General features: G+C 37.1%; 1 protein-coding gene across 4 annotated transcripts in view; it reads right to left on the reverse strand.

Moving 5' to 3' along the window:
- The window catches only part of tbc1d5 (TBC1 domain family, member 5), a 27,988-nt gene extending 14,508 nt beyond the window's left edge, over positions 1-13,480 (reverse strand). The window contains exons 1-9 of one of the 4 annotated variants that reach the window (XM_053638138.1): positions 12,929-13,477; positions 5,226-5,280; positions 2,878-2,977; positions 1,902-1,944; positions 1,662-1,770; positions 1,435-1,524; positions 1,272-1,346; positions 1,112-1,179; positions 245-347 (exon numbers count right to left, since the gene is read on the reverse strand). In XM_053638138.1, coding sequence (XP_053494113.1) covers positions 245-347; positions 1,112-1,179; positions 1,272-1,346; positions 1,435-1,524; positions 1,662-1,770; positions 1,902-1,944; positions 2,878-2,974 — 585 coding nt within the window. In that variant the 5' untranslated portion in view covers positions 2,975-2,977; positions 5,226-5,280; positions 12,929-13,477. Of the gene's footprint in view, positions 1-244; positions 348-1,111; positions 1,180-1,271; positions 1,347-1,434; positions 1,525-1,661; positions 1,771-1,901; positions 1,945-2,877; positions 2,978-5,225; positions 5,281-12,928 lie in introns of all 4 variants that reach the window. The other 3 variants (XM_053638139.1, XM_053638137.1, XM_053638141.1) reach the window with 3 other exon arrangements.
- Positions 13,481-14,725: the final 1,245 nt, after the last annotated feature.

Consider the following 14,725-nt stretch of genomic DNA (forward strand, 5'->3'; position numbering starts at 1 on the left):
CGTAATGAATCTAGAATATATGAAAATTCCACTTTCTTAATTTAATTATGGAAAAAATTAACCTTTCCACGATATTCAATTTTTTTTTAGATGCACCGCTACATGTAAGAAGACAGCATTACAGACAATACAGATACATTTTCATCAGCACTTTCTGAAAGACTGTTTCATGTGAAGGTTACAGATGCAGTAAGGGTTTAGGACTAACACCACAGAAACAAACACCATGCATGAACGAGAGCACCTGTTTATATAGTAACTGCTCATTTTCTCGTGCGTAGCAGAAGAGAATATCAGTCAGTTTAGTCCGTACATCATCCTCTTGAAAAAAACGCATCTCTGGAAACCTGTACAGAAACAATCACATATATCAACAGCTGCACAAAAGACTGATGTAGAAACACATGATATTTCACCATTTTCTTATTATTGACAAGCAAATCAATGCTACAGTTAAACAAACACCTAGGCATGACAAGGACATTATTTAGTATAATGCTATAGTCTTACAAAATTACTTTCAAGATATTTAAAGGTAAGCTTTCAAATCTTGTGCTTTCATACTCAGTGTTTTACAATACCTGTCACTTTAGACCACGTTGTATATCGTTTTGTATTGTTATACAGTATTATATAGTTATATTGTCTCGTGTCCTTGTATTGTTGGAAGCTGCCCTAGGATTTTTGCAAATCAAAATTTCATCGTGCACATTTCACAGACAAGAAAGCTTCTTCTACTCCCCCCCCCCCCCCAGACAGACTGGACTGTCACATTTCAGGAACTGACGAGTGTTCCTTCCTGAAATTCTACTAACAGCTGGAGCATGCAAATACAGTTGAGATGCTGATTCAGTAGGTAGTAGGAAGCTGCTCTTCTGCCACACAGATTTGTTTGCAGAATTTTGTGCAAAAATGTAATCTTGCACTATACAGTACTGTTTAAAACTTGCAAAAAATGGCCTCTATAAGACTGATATGATAGAATTCCATTGTGATCACAGAAACCTCGAACATTTTTGTGTTGTATTATTTCTTGAGGCACAACCAGCTTTATAAAAATTCATATGCCATGAGCTAGTGTGAGAGGGCATTTTGTGGTTCACACGCTTACGTTCTCAGCACATCCTGCTTTATCATACCCCGCAACTCTTTATCCTGGAAGAACTTGTTCCACAAACTCTGGAGAGAAAAATGAACATGGTGTGTAAATGAAATGTGCAGGTGTATAGTGGCTTCCATGAGGAAAAATCTCTGCTAGAACTCTGGTTTACCCCCTCATCTTGCGACAACGGGTTGTTCACCACCAGGTCCTGCTGGCCTGCAGCTTTGCGTGGGTTTGTGATGTGCTGGAAGAAAGGCAACACATGGTGTTACAACTTAAATCCCATGAATGATCATGCGTGTTCACATGCGTACACACTTACACACACTCACCCTCTCTTTGATCTGCTCATAATGATCTCGATGCTCCTTGGTCTTTTTTATCCACTGGCTCTTATCCTCAGGCAGGACTTCCAAGTAGAGCTAAAACACCACAGGCATTGATTAATCCAGGGCAAGTGTGTCAAACACATGCTCATTCATATGATAAATATCACCACTGACTTCACTTAGCAGACATGTTATGGCACAACAGCATCGCAGCTGATATTGTTTCATACCTTCCAGCATATGCTGCGAAATCGGCTGCTCCTTAACTGGCCGTTAATGCCTGACTCCCTGACCCGGGCCAGATAGTTGCTGTTCTGGAACAAATCATCCCACTCTTTCCTGCTTAGCAACAAAGACATAAATTCATACACAAACAATACTATAAAACTGATATAAAATGACCTCTAATTCATAAATATTCACAATTTTATGCTAGTAGATATTTAATGATACTAATAACACTTAAGGACCTGTATGACTGGAAGGTCGACTCAGCAGCACTGTTTGGCACGTCTGCTTATGACATGGAAAAGAAATTTACAGGAAAAGGTGACAAGTAGATATGAAATATACAGTATAATACAATAAAGTGTGCAGAAAGTGAAATGGGTAAATATTAATTGTGTAAATATCATTTTACACATCACTGTGTAGATAACTTAAAAACAAAAGGAAACAAAATTCCCATAACTGGTCTGTTTTAAACTCCGCCAATACTGGTTTTTGGTTTCATTTGGGCAGGGGACGATAGGAAAGAGTGAGTGTTCTTATTGTGTCTTCATACTGAAGAAAAAGTGCAAGAACTCCTTTCCCACAAGATATACAGGTAACAGTGACTGCTCACCAGGATTATAAAAGAGTGATTAGTTTGAGCTACTGTAGCTTTCCTGTCAGCTTGAATCTAGCCATTCTCCTCAGACTTCTCAAGTCAAACATGTAAACCACTCCTTCTTGAGATATCACACCAACGAGAATCCCCTTAGTGATAAGGTTAGTGGTTAAGATAGTGGACACTGGACTTCTGATTGGAAGGTCGCGAGTTCAAATCCCAGCAAAACCAAGCTGCTATTCGGCCCTTGAGGAAGACCATTAGCCCTCTATTGCTCAGTTCTATAAATGAGATAAATGTAAGTTCCTCTGGATAAGAGTGTCTGCCAAAATGCCATAAATGTATATGTAAATGTAAAATCCCACAGATATTTTGGTATTAATTACATTACCCCACCTCCCCATGTAAAACTAGTCCAATCCAATATGTTATAAATTGAAAGAAAGAGTGGGTTCAACGCTAGTACTAACATTACACCTGACATGGCCTCATGTTCTCTTTATTCTGAGCAACGTGGAACACTCACAACTACCTAATGGCTAGATACTGAAATTTAGGGAAAAAGCTGCTCACTGCTGACAGTATTTGAACCATAATGTGAATCTGCTTTTACTCACGGGCTCGGTTTTGGTTATAGTTGTGCAGAGGGTCATAACCAGTTTCCTGCTCTTCTGCCTGCAGCGGGTGTCTCGTTTCAAAGTTTGGGTTTTGCATGTCCTGTCAAAAATCACAGGTGATACAACACACAGATGAAGAACCAAAACCACACACCCCAGGAGTAGTACTGCAAATGTCACTGACACTTAAAATGTAATCACATGTAATTACAGTGAGGTGTCAGTATAATTCTCAATAATGCACCAATCAGAAATTCCTTGGTCAAAACTTCAACCGAATTTTGAATTTACATTTAATAAAATTACTATGGCATAAATTCTCTCAAACTTCATCATCATGCACAACTAATCAGTCCGTACAGGATTTCAAGGAGTTTTTGTGTGTGGTTGTTGCGGCCAAAAATTCCTGATTTGCTGAGGCTTTTTTCAAAACCTGCGATGCAACTTGCAGAGTTTTTTTGTGGAAAACTACTTGAACTGGAGAAATTGCAATTACACAAAATAGTTTTGCACAGTCTTTCGCAGTGACGTTTGTTGGTAAATGAGAACTTTAAGCTGTACTCATGTTCAACGCACATGAATTGGAGAGGGCTTTGGCTGAATGTGCGATGTGATGACGCCACATGACTGTATTGGCCCAAATCTGTGGAAAATCTGCAGCAATTTTTTAAAAAATTGCAAGCTCCTCTGAATATTGTAGAGTTATTGCAGAGTATTTATGCATTATTTTTTATAGCTGTACAAAAAAGCACTGACAATTAAATTACATTCCGAAAATAATTTTAAAATCTTTCGCTGTTTGTTACTCACTGCCTTTAGGCATATTGTTTTACATTTACTGTTATAGTACTGTTTTAATTATACATTACAGATCTTACTTGTGCTACTACTGTTTATCACCATGTCTACATTGCGAGCAACATGGCTTCATTACTAATAGATCGCTCATGTTATAAACGACAGAATTTACAATGCAAGCACGCAAATGCAGCACATGACAAACCTGAATTAATCTAAACCTTTTAAGCAACTCGCACTAGTTTCCCCATCCCCTTGAACACAGTGGAGCATTGTGGATATAAACACAAGTTTGTGCTCGTGCATCACTGTCGTGCTTCCGTGCTACACAAGCTCTATTTAGTAAAGTTTACAGGTTACAATCTTCTAAAATGCGCCCCTGCCTTGGAGGTCGCACACTTTTTTCAGATTCCACTTGATGATTAAGCCTCCGTCTGATGGTGATTGAGGTCATGTTGGACATAAAACGCTGAGAAACTCATTTTTGTTGACTCTGGGTATCTGCTAAAGCTAGCGGCGTCACATCACCTGCCTCTGATGACATGTGCCATCGACTGGGAAACGGCGTATACTTCCGGTTAGTATTAAAAACCCCCCCTAAACGTTCCATTTGAGACGATACTACCCATCTAAAATTCATACACTAGTCGGCTGAGTGCATAGTGTAAGTGTATAGTACATCAATTGGGACACAACTTTGGTCTGTATTCTCCAATGCGTATTTTCAGAACATAAGTAACACAGTGAGTAAATGTATCCCATCCTGCGCACAGATCGAATAATTGATAATGAGATTCTTTTATGTGATTTTATCGATAATCGATAGAGATTTTATCGATTACTTGTTGCAGCTCTACACCGATTAAGTGCTTTCCAGCTCAAATAATGGTCTAAGAACCACCTCAGTTAACTGTGAATCACCCACAAAATGTAAGTTGAAAAAAATGTCAGCTACAGCACAATCACAAGCGATCCTGACTAATCTGGCAGCATTTCAGTATCTCAGCAATGAGTGGTACCTGCGAACAAGTGAAACAGCAATCTTTGAAAGGGACCAGACTGATTTTGTAACCAATACTAAATTAAAGGAAATAAATACTCCTATAGTTGGTATCAGGTGATATAATTTTATTTGGTTTTCATAAACAGCTTTAGAAAAATGGGGCTTCACTAATTTGATGGTGATTTCTCAAACAGCAGAAAGTCACAAAATACCATGAGAATAATGATTAGACATTATCAATGGTTTATCACCATGCCAGTGTCAATTTTATCAGTCGAACAATGTATGGACCATTCACATAGCTTTACACTGTTCATACAGCTTTATAGTGTATATACACATATATACTTTTACCCATCATTTTTATTGAATAATTAACTCAATTAATCTAGGTTGCAAAGTGTTATATTCCCACACTGTTATATTTAATTTTTAATTGGGGGGGGGTTTGGGGGGGGCTTTGCTAACTTTTCAAAATTTTCACCACTTACTCAGTACAATACTAATAATTGCTTAGAAATGCTTGAGGAATTAAACCAGTACTCACTACTGCTTGCCAGAGATCCGACCACGGTGGAGATCACTGTCCTATGACTGTTAATCTGAGGACAAGAAACAACAGTCCATTAAAAATTTCATTAATCCATAGCCATTTTTATAGTCTTCTAACATTTTAATCACACATGCAGACATCACCAATCTCATAGACCATTTTATTACTGATTGACTCGAAACTCAATCAGACAAAACTGATAAATGACAAAACTATTTTGTCTTAGCCAACTGTAACATCTTGTTCACTTGAGCTGCTAAACGGGGGCAGAATGTATCAGCTGTGTATAACTTGTGTATTAATGAATTATTATGTAGTACAGCTCAGTCAGACATGCTTAGAACATGAACTGGATATCTTGAAGTAAAACAAACTGCTAATTCTCTGTTAAACCTTAGAATGCCTGAAGGTTAACACAAGCCTAACAATTATGACAGGCATGTACTGTGTGCTTAACAGCATAAGGACATTATTTATTTATGCAGCATAGGAAACAGTCCTACAATGACTACTAAAGTGAAGCTGAACTGATAGTGTAAAGTCTAAACCCTCCCCCCACACTACGCAACACACTGTTACACAACGCTGGCACAGGAACACAATTTCAGCTACATTCCTGATGTGAGCTAATTCATGGGAATAGCATTTAGAGCACAGTGAATGGAATTTCAGGAGGACATGATGAAAAAATGCTAAACATTTCTGTAACGCTTCAGTGATGGGGAACCACGTTGTTTTTCCAAAAATCCTAACAGCACTACTGAGGGCAAGACTGTCCACTGAACTTGATATAGCCTTTGTAAAACCACTACCATAAAGGTACTTTCATTTTATTACCTTTACATGACTATTATACAGGCAATCAAGAACATCTCTGTGAGTGAAAATATCTTAAATATAGTTCTATTTATCCAGTATTTCCTATTATAAGATTACAATAAAGCAAAGACACCTATTTCTACACATACCAAACACAAACACATAATGTGACAGATAAAAACAGGTACATTTTATGGCCATTTAACCTATTTAATTGCAAAAAGAATCTAATTAATAAATCAGTTATGTAAGAAATATTCATAATATATGAATGCCAAATATTCAGATCAATTACTGAAATTTATTAAATTATTTAAATTAAATTATCAGCAAACAGAACACTAGCTTTATATCAGACCATTGTTGCCAGAGTGTAAAGAGCATCTTAGTAAATAGAGCCAGGCACAGCAAGAAGATTGTCTCATCACAGTTCACTCAAAGCCCCCCCCACATCCCCACACACTCTTTCCCTGTTCCCCTCACAAAACAGAGCAGGGGCACTTGGCCATATGTAGTAAGATAATTCATTCATTCATTTAGAATTTAAAGTGCTTCCCTTTTAATATGATATTTTCCCTCAAGTGCAAATAATAACCAGGCAAACCTTGTTTGACAATTCAACTATATGAAAAAGCCTTTGTTGGAAGGTTTACATTTGCATTGTATTCAATCGACAAAGGACTCGTATTCACCAAAACTGACCACAGTTTCTTTCAAAACAGTCCTGGACAGAGGTGAAGCTCTATGGAACTGTGTGTGTGATGCTCTCTGATAGACAGGTGCCCCAGGATAAAGTGCTTACTAAAGATGAATAGTGACGATGATGAACGAACAGGTCTCTGAAAGTGAGCAGGTGAAAGTACCTTCCATCCTATCCTAGGCTGAAAGGGTATGAAAAATTAACGGTGGGACAGCAGTACAGAGCAATATTGTGGAATCTGCCAACTTTCACATTTTCAAAGATCACAGAAGTAATATAAATTTATACAAATAATTTAAATCAATATGAATAAATTATTTGGATAGGATATTCAGTATAACTTCTGTAAGAAAGTTGCTCTTGGCCTTCAGTAGTTTATTAAAATAGAGAATTAAATTTGGCCTGGTATGTTTGTTCACCTAGTTGGCATATTTTCAAGCCACATTTTCAAGCCACATACAGGAGGCAGATTCTTCATAAGGTTGAAACTCACACCCGTGTACTCGACACATCATAAACATACATCATACTTTCTCTGTGAAGAACTACAGAACTTTCTGATCTCTACTGAGCATGCTGCTAACTCTATATTCAGGATGTTTACTCTTTTTGAACCAAATGCCAGTTCATACTTCACCACTACTCACTTGTATGGGCTATAACGCTACAGTGTATTTTATCATTCAATATGAGGCACTTGACTCAGACTGCATAATAAAGAAAAATCAAGACTAAACATAATAAAATACTGCTTATAATAATAATGTTATCAACATTTAAATCTAATCAAGCTCACACTCCATCTAAAGAAGGCTGCAGGAGTTTTAAAAATAAAATACTTCAAATACTTCTCATAAGCACTCTGTTTCACATGAGCTATACGCTAGCATACAAGCCAGTGCTAATCTCTCTTTCTCTCGCACTCTTTCACACTCACACAGCTTTAACAAAGCATTTCCCAGCTAATTCAATTCAGGTTAAATAAATCAGCACAGCGGTTGAGAAAGTCATAGGTGCCGCTACAAGACTCCACTCAGTGTAGTAGAGAATGCAGGATTCAAAAGCGTGGTTGAGCTATAGAAATCAGCTAAATAGGGAATTTAAAAAAGCCCTATGCCACCTTCATTCACTGATTCCAGGCATTTGGATTTGGAGTCGATTTGGGGTTCACACCTCATTCAGCATGCAAAATTAATTTAGCACCCTTATTTCGAGTTAGTCGAGAGAACCAATAGATATTTTGCCTTAACTGTGAATTTGTCTGGTCTGAATTGAATAAATAGTAGAATAAAGTGTGCAGTAGAAATGTTTTTAAATGTTCAGACACCATGTGTTAACACAGTCACCATGTGTTAGTTTGGACTGACATAAGCACTTGATATTCTCATGCTGTTGTGGATTATCTGATAAACGTTATTATACTGTTTGTTAAATATATAATATAACAAAATAACACTTTATATATTAAATATGTTTAGCAAATAATTATAGTAATTATTACTATTCGATAATGAAATTCGGTTAACTATTTTTTTACAGTATTGTATCCATTCTGTCGCACCACTGAAACGATATTTATATGGATAGAACGTTAACACATTGTTCCATGCCAATTCACAGGACTGTGGGTTATGACTAAGCTAAGGCTGACTTGCTGCTAATCCTTATGGCAGAGAATCCAAAATGGCTAAGGTTTGTGGAAATGTGCAGAAGAACACTGAAAAAAATTATTTATTAGTAAATATGACATACACAAAAAAAATACAATTACTTAAATGATTTAAGTTCTGTGCTAAATTAATTCATGCAAATATGCAACTAACCCAAAGTGTAAATTTTACTGCCTTTACATTGGATATAATTTTGCAAGTACAGAGCCCCTAAAGGGACATGGTGGAGGAAAAAAATTGGGATGGGAGAAAAAATTTTTTTTTAAACCTGTTATGAGTTCGGTCAAACACTTCCTGTTTATTTTCCCGCTGGTAGTTGTTCAGACAGCTCCACAGGTTCACAATGGAGCGGTTCAGAGTTTTATTTTGAACTTGGACTCAAATATAAGGAAATGGGGTGTGTGCTTAAATCAAGGCACAGTTTTGACGCAAGTGAAAGACACCTGAAAAGGATATTATGCGAAAGAGCATTGTCGCGATGAAAAAATTACTCAAGTGATGCTGTGAAGATACAAGCGTGAACCACCGCGCAGAAGTCTCTCGAGAGAACACAGGTTTCGCGAGAGAACAAAGAAATATCTTTGCGAGGGAACGCAAAAGTTTTGCGTGAGAATGCAAAAGCTTAAAAATAAATAAATAAATAAATTCTCCCATCCCAATTTTTTTCCACCACCATGTCCCTTTAGGGGCTCCGTATGCAAGTCCTCAAAGACCAGGAAAAAATTTGTAAATTTTGCTTGAACCGATTGCTTAGAAAAGTTGGGGCATGGTTTTTGAACTCAATTTGCATGTGCGTTCACAGAACTTAAAACATAGAAACAAAGAAAATTATGGATGGTTTGTTTTCATTATTTTTTTTTTGGTGTCAGCTTTGAGGCCTACGGCTATTATATTATGAAATGTTTTGAAAGATCAAGTGTTTGGGGTTTTCTTGGTTCACCTCTTTGTGTTTCTCAGTCAAGTGGTGTAGGTGCATGCATACGTGCGTGCACACACTTAGTTAATTAATAATCTTTGGTTCTACCAGTCTTTCAGTTCAGATTAATCCTTACCGTGTTGTAAACCTTACTGGAAATATACTTAGTTAAATTGACTAAGTTTTTTTTTTGTGGGGAAATTGTTAACACACTTTTCTTCTGTAAATTTCACTTCAGTTTTTATTTTCATTGAAGGTGGAATTGAGGACTTAAAGGTTTTGGCTGCAGCTATATTCTTCTCACAGTAACTTTCATGCCGTGAAACCTTCCTGTACATCATTTCACAACAAACCAAACCAGTAGGAATAGGTCATGTGTTTCATTTCTCATATAGTTGTTTTATCATGTTGAGCCTTAAGAGTGCAAGTTTCTCTGCTAGAAGGAGGAACTGAAAAAACACAGTGTAGAACACTGCAGACATAAACTTCCCAAAAGACAAGCAAGGAAACAACAAAGTATACCCTTCCATGTATGTATAAAATCTGTGAGGTAAAAGAATAACACTAAGACAAATAATGTCAGATCTTTTCTCACCTTTTATGTGAAATTGCAAAGTATACAAATAAAGTGAAAAACAACCAGAAACATTTTAAGGGGAAAAAAGAAAAAGAAAAGTAACAATAAACTGTTTGCATAAGTGTTCACCACTAAACTAATACTTTGTTAAAGCATCTTATTATTTTGATCTTATTACAAAACTCAGTCTTTTTAGGTAAGAGTCTATCGTGACTAGCTACTTGGTTGGATCAGTCCCTTCCAACCGCCTGGCTATATGAAGTTGGAGCCAAAGCACTATGTTGTATCTGGGGAAGCCGCAGCTAACCACATTCCTCAAACACCAGGACCTCTTCCTTAGCAGACACGACCAACTTACGGCCAACAAGTTGCCCCATATGTCACCTTTTACAAACTGCAGGGGCATGCTGGGAACATATTCTACCCCGGGTCTCTACAGGGATTATGCATGCTTTGTAAGCTCTTTGTGGACCATGGCTTTAGCAGTCAGATGAAGCCAAAGATAAAATCCTATAGAAACAGCTGGCCTTTATTTAAGGTAAATCAGAATAATTTAACTGATGACAGCTGCATGATAATTACTTTTGAACATGAGATTGAACACGATTAGTTCATTCTGAACACAGCCACATCCCCAGTTATAAAAGCGTGTGCACACTTTATGCAACCAGGTTATTGTAACTTTTACATTTTTCCTATTCATCCCTAAGAATGTTTCTGATTATAATTTCACCTTGAGGGTGGCAAAAAGTACTGTTATGATTTCACTTGGTTTCATTGTCTTACATCACAAAAGCCTGCGATTTTAACAAGGGTGTGTAGACTTGTTATGTCTGTTGTTATTCACACGAACAAGAATTGATGGGCTCAAGCTGCACATTAGGTTTTTTTCCCCCTCAGACAACAGGAATATTTGTACCTGTCATTAAGTTTAGAAAACATTCAAAACAACACAGCATGAAAGCAAGCCAAGCTCTTGGTTAGATCAGAGGCTGAAAGCTTGTTAAATAAACTCACATGCCTTACCTTCATCAGCTGGTTACAGAACTGCACAAATCACATGACCCGTAAGAATTCCACCAGCTTTGAGCAGAACTAAAGATTACAATCTAATATTTGGGAGCTAATATTATGGTCATGCCAAACACACAGACTGCAAAACGTTCAGCATAATCTTTATTCAATCTGAGAACAAATCCAGAGATAATACTGCCTAATAAAACAATCCTATCTGCAAGCTTTAAGACTGACTACCCATCATGTTATAAATGCCTTTCAGCAGCAACAGAGGCCTCGTTTTCACATTCCATTGAGAGATGGCATGAGAAAATGCTACGATTATAATAATAATAATAATAATAATAATAATAATAATATCTGCCATTCTTTCTGTTCCCCAGTGAGTGTTTTGACTTGTCAGTATGTCTTGGGGGGTTGGTCATGTAACAGTCAGTACGTTTACATGGACAACAATATTGCGATTTTAACCCGATTAAGACAACAGTCTGATTAAGAAACTACCATGTAAATAGCGATTAGTGATTAACTTAATCCGATTAAAGTCATACTTGAATTAAACACAAATCGAATTAAGACATGTGGAGTATTCCTGTTTTGGTCACATTATGGAAGTGCATTATAGACATGTACACACCTTTAATCACACTATTAACATTGTGTGGGAGTTTTCACTGCATTTTGCGACAGGACACGTACACACACGGCAGTGCTCAACCGTTTTACGGCAAACAAGAGCGAGATTGCGTCCGAAACCACGTACTTACCTGCTATATAGTAGGTGCATCTCGGCTACTATATAGACAGTAAGTACGCAGTTTGGGACGCAGCTCACGGCTTCAAGCTGTCGTCTATTTGCATGTACAGCATGACAAAAAATTAACTTCACTTGAAGCTTTCATAAAATTACAAATGAAACACCCAAAACTGTATACGGTACCATAACGAAGACCAACTGTATGTTGATACCTGAAATTCTGGAGGGAACGTCGGATGGTGTGGCGCGGTGACGTAATGACGTGTGCCGTTAATGCTGTATAACATGTAAAACTCATGTAAACACCTTAATCAAAATCAGAATAAGCTCAATAATTAGATTACTGCTGTCCATGTAAACGTAGTCAATGAAGCTAGTTTACATCCTCAGTTTACAAATAAATCATGAAACCTCAAGGCAATTACCTACTTCACTTGCAAACACTTTAATTTGTGAAATCGTTTGTGAAATAAAACCGAGTAAACCACAAAACCAACAAATACAGAAGCATTTAGAACAAACTGCTCTGAACAGTCAAGGACATTTCTTTACAATAGAACTGTATGACCATGTAGCTGCTAAGTGACGATCTCGTTTTAGATATCTCGTGTGGAGAAGTGGAAGCTGGAGATGTTTTATTTTTTAATAAATGTTTCCCACATCAATGACTAGAGCTGTGCGACAATACAAACAGCCACAAGCACCGATTTACTTTAATTACAGAATTATACTGAACCTCAGCACTCAAGTTCGCGCTGTTCAGCCTAAAACTTTCAGAAGATGATCTATTAATGTAAAGCATGGTTTAATAAAAAAAAAAAAAAATATATATATATATATATATATATTTTAAAAAAGGCCAAGAAAAGGATCTGAACTGGATTGAACTGATTGAACACAATGAAGCCTTTATGACTGGCGGGTTAGACTGAATGTGCACTACTAACTTCTGTTAAAGATAATGTACAATAACATACACCATACAGAAGCAACGTTTAATCACCTAACTAATAAACACAAATACTCAGATGTGTCTCACTATCTAACATTACAGTGTAAACAGGATTCATGCCTCGGTGTTGAGAACGGTTCGAGCGAGTCAGGCTGCTGGTGCAGTGTTAGCCTGCTAGTTGTGTTTTACACACACAGCCTTTAATCTTTACAAAAGCTACTGACACTAATTCTCGCAGTTTCCGGACACACAGACAAACACGGGCACGAATTCAATGTATTTATTTTACCTGCAAATGTTCACGTAGGTCTTTCCATTCTGCAGACTGCATGTAAACACAGGAGCGCTAATCAGGAGGAAGTGCTGCAAAGCAGCTGCTCGCTCACGTGACACGAAACCGGAAGTCTATGAGACACACTGGAAGAGCTAGTCAAAGATTATCAAAATAAAAGAAGCCTGTGGTTACCCAGTCCGCGTCCCTTGTCCGATTTGCAGCACGTGTACATTAAATCAAATCAAATGTTATTTGTCACATACATAACCATGCATAATATGACACTCAGCGAAATGTTTTTTTAGGACCGCACCGTTATGTGAAAGGGAATAAAAATATATATAGATATATAATAAGAAAAAATAAGGAGTAAATACAGAATATAATATAACTGAGAATAAAACTAGAATGTATGAATAGAACAATTTTACAATTTAGAATATAATACAAAAAATACAGTTATATATAGTAAAATAGTAAAATTAGAAAATTATAATGCTTTACGGCTATACCCGATCTGCGCATGCGCGTCATTTCACTACATTACAGCTATTTTGGGACATCTTGGGACTCATACTCCGTAATGATGTAAAGTTATATTAGCTCTCTGTTAGGAAGAGCATCCGTTTAGTAATTCTCGTTTAGTAATTGAGATTTTTTATTGATTTAAAAAAAAAAGTCGAAATAAAAATGTACAAAATGTTTGTGGAAATTGGATAGCCTGATTGGTCATTTTCAAATGTTGTAATTGAGTAAAAAAGATTGCAGACCATCCACTTCCAAAACCCCGAAATAATATTCCATAGGAGAATGCAAAAAACAAACAAAAAAGAGTCATTTGAAAATTGAATTCACCCTGTATTATATTGAAAACACATTATTAACACATTATTTGATGTTTTACTTTGTGAATTTCATTTATTTTTGAAAATATACACTCATTTCAAATCTAATGACTGCAACACACTCCAAAAAAGTTGGCCCAGTACCACTGTGTAACATCACCTTTTCTTTTAATAACTCATTAAGGGTGTGGGTGCTGAAGTAACCAGTTGGTTAAGGTTAGCAAGTGGAATTTCCCCACATTCATCCATTATGCATTTCTTCAGGTGCACAACTGTACTGGCCTTCGTTGGCTTATTTTGCGCTTCATAATGTGCCACACATTCTCAATCGGAGACAGGTCAGGACCTCAGGGAACCCCACACACACAAAAAAAAATTATTTAAAAAAAAATATTTTACACTGGTTCTTACACCTCTACTTTGCACACTTTGCTTCTCTAGAACTCAATAAAATTTTTGTATGGTAGCACTACTTCTATTTTTCACCACTTGATTTATCGTTTTGCTTGTAGTTTGTCATTTGTAAATCGCTTTGGATAAAAGCATCTGCTAAATGAATAAATGGAAATGTACATGCTTACACAACCATGCGCTTGTAATCTAGGCAGAATGTGGTTTGGTGTTGTCCTGCTCTGGATGGCAGCATATGTTCCTCCAAAATGTGTACATATCTTTCTGCATTAATGGTGCCCTCACAGATATGCAAGTTACCCATACCATGGGCACTGACACACCCCCATATCATTACAGATGCTGACTTTTGGACCTGATGCTGATAACAGCTGGGATGGTCCTTTTCCTCTTTGACCTGGAGAACACGACGGCTGTTTTGTTCAAAAACTATTTGAAATGTTGACTCGTCGGACCACAAAACACGATTCCACTGTGCTGCTGTCCATCTCAGTTGAGACCAAGCCCAGAGAAGTCAGCGGCGCTTCAGGACAGTGTTGATGTATGGCTTCTGCTT

This window comes from Ictalurus furcatus, chromosome 12 (genome assembly GCF_023375685.1).
Source record: "Ictalurus furcatus strain D&B chromosome 12, Billie_1.0, whole genome shotgun sequence".
Lineage (NCBI taxonomy): Eukaryota > Metazoa > Chordata > Actinopteri > Siluriformes > Ictaluridae > Ictalurus > Ictalurus furcatus.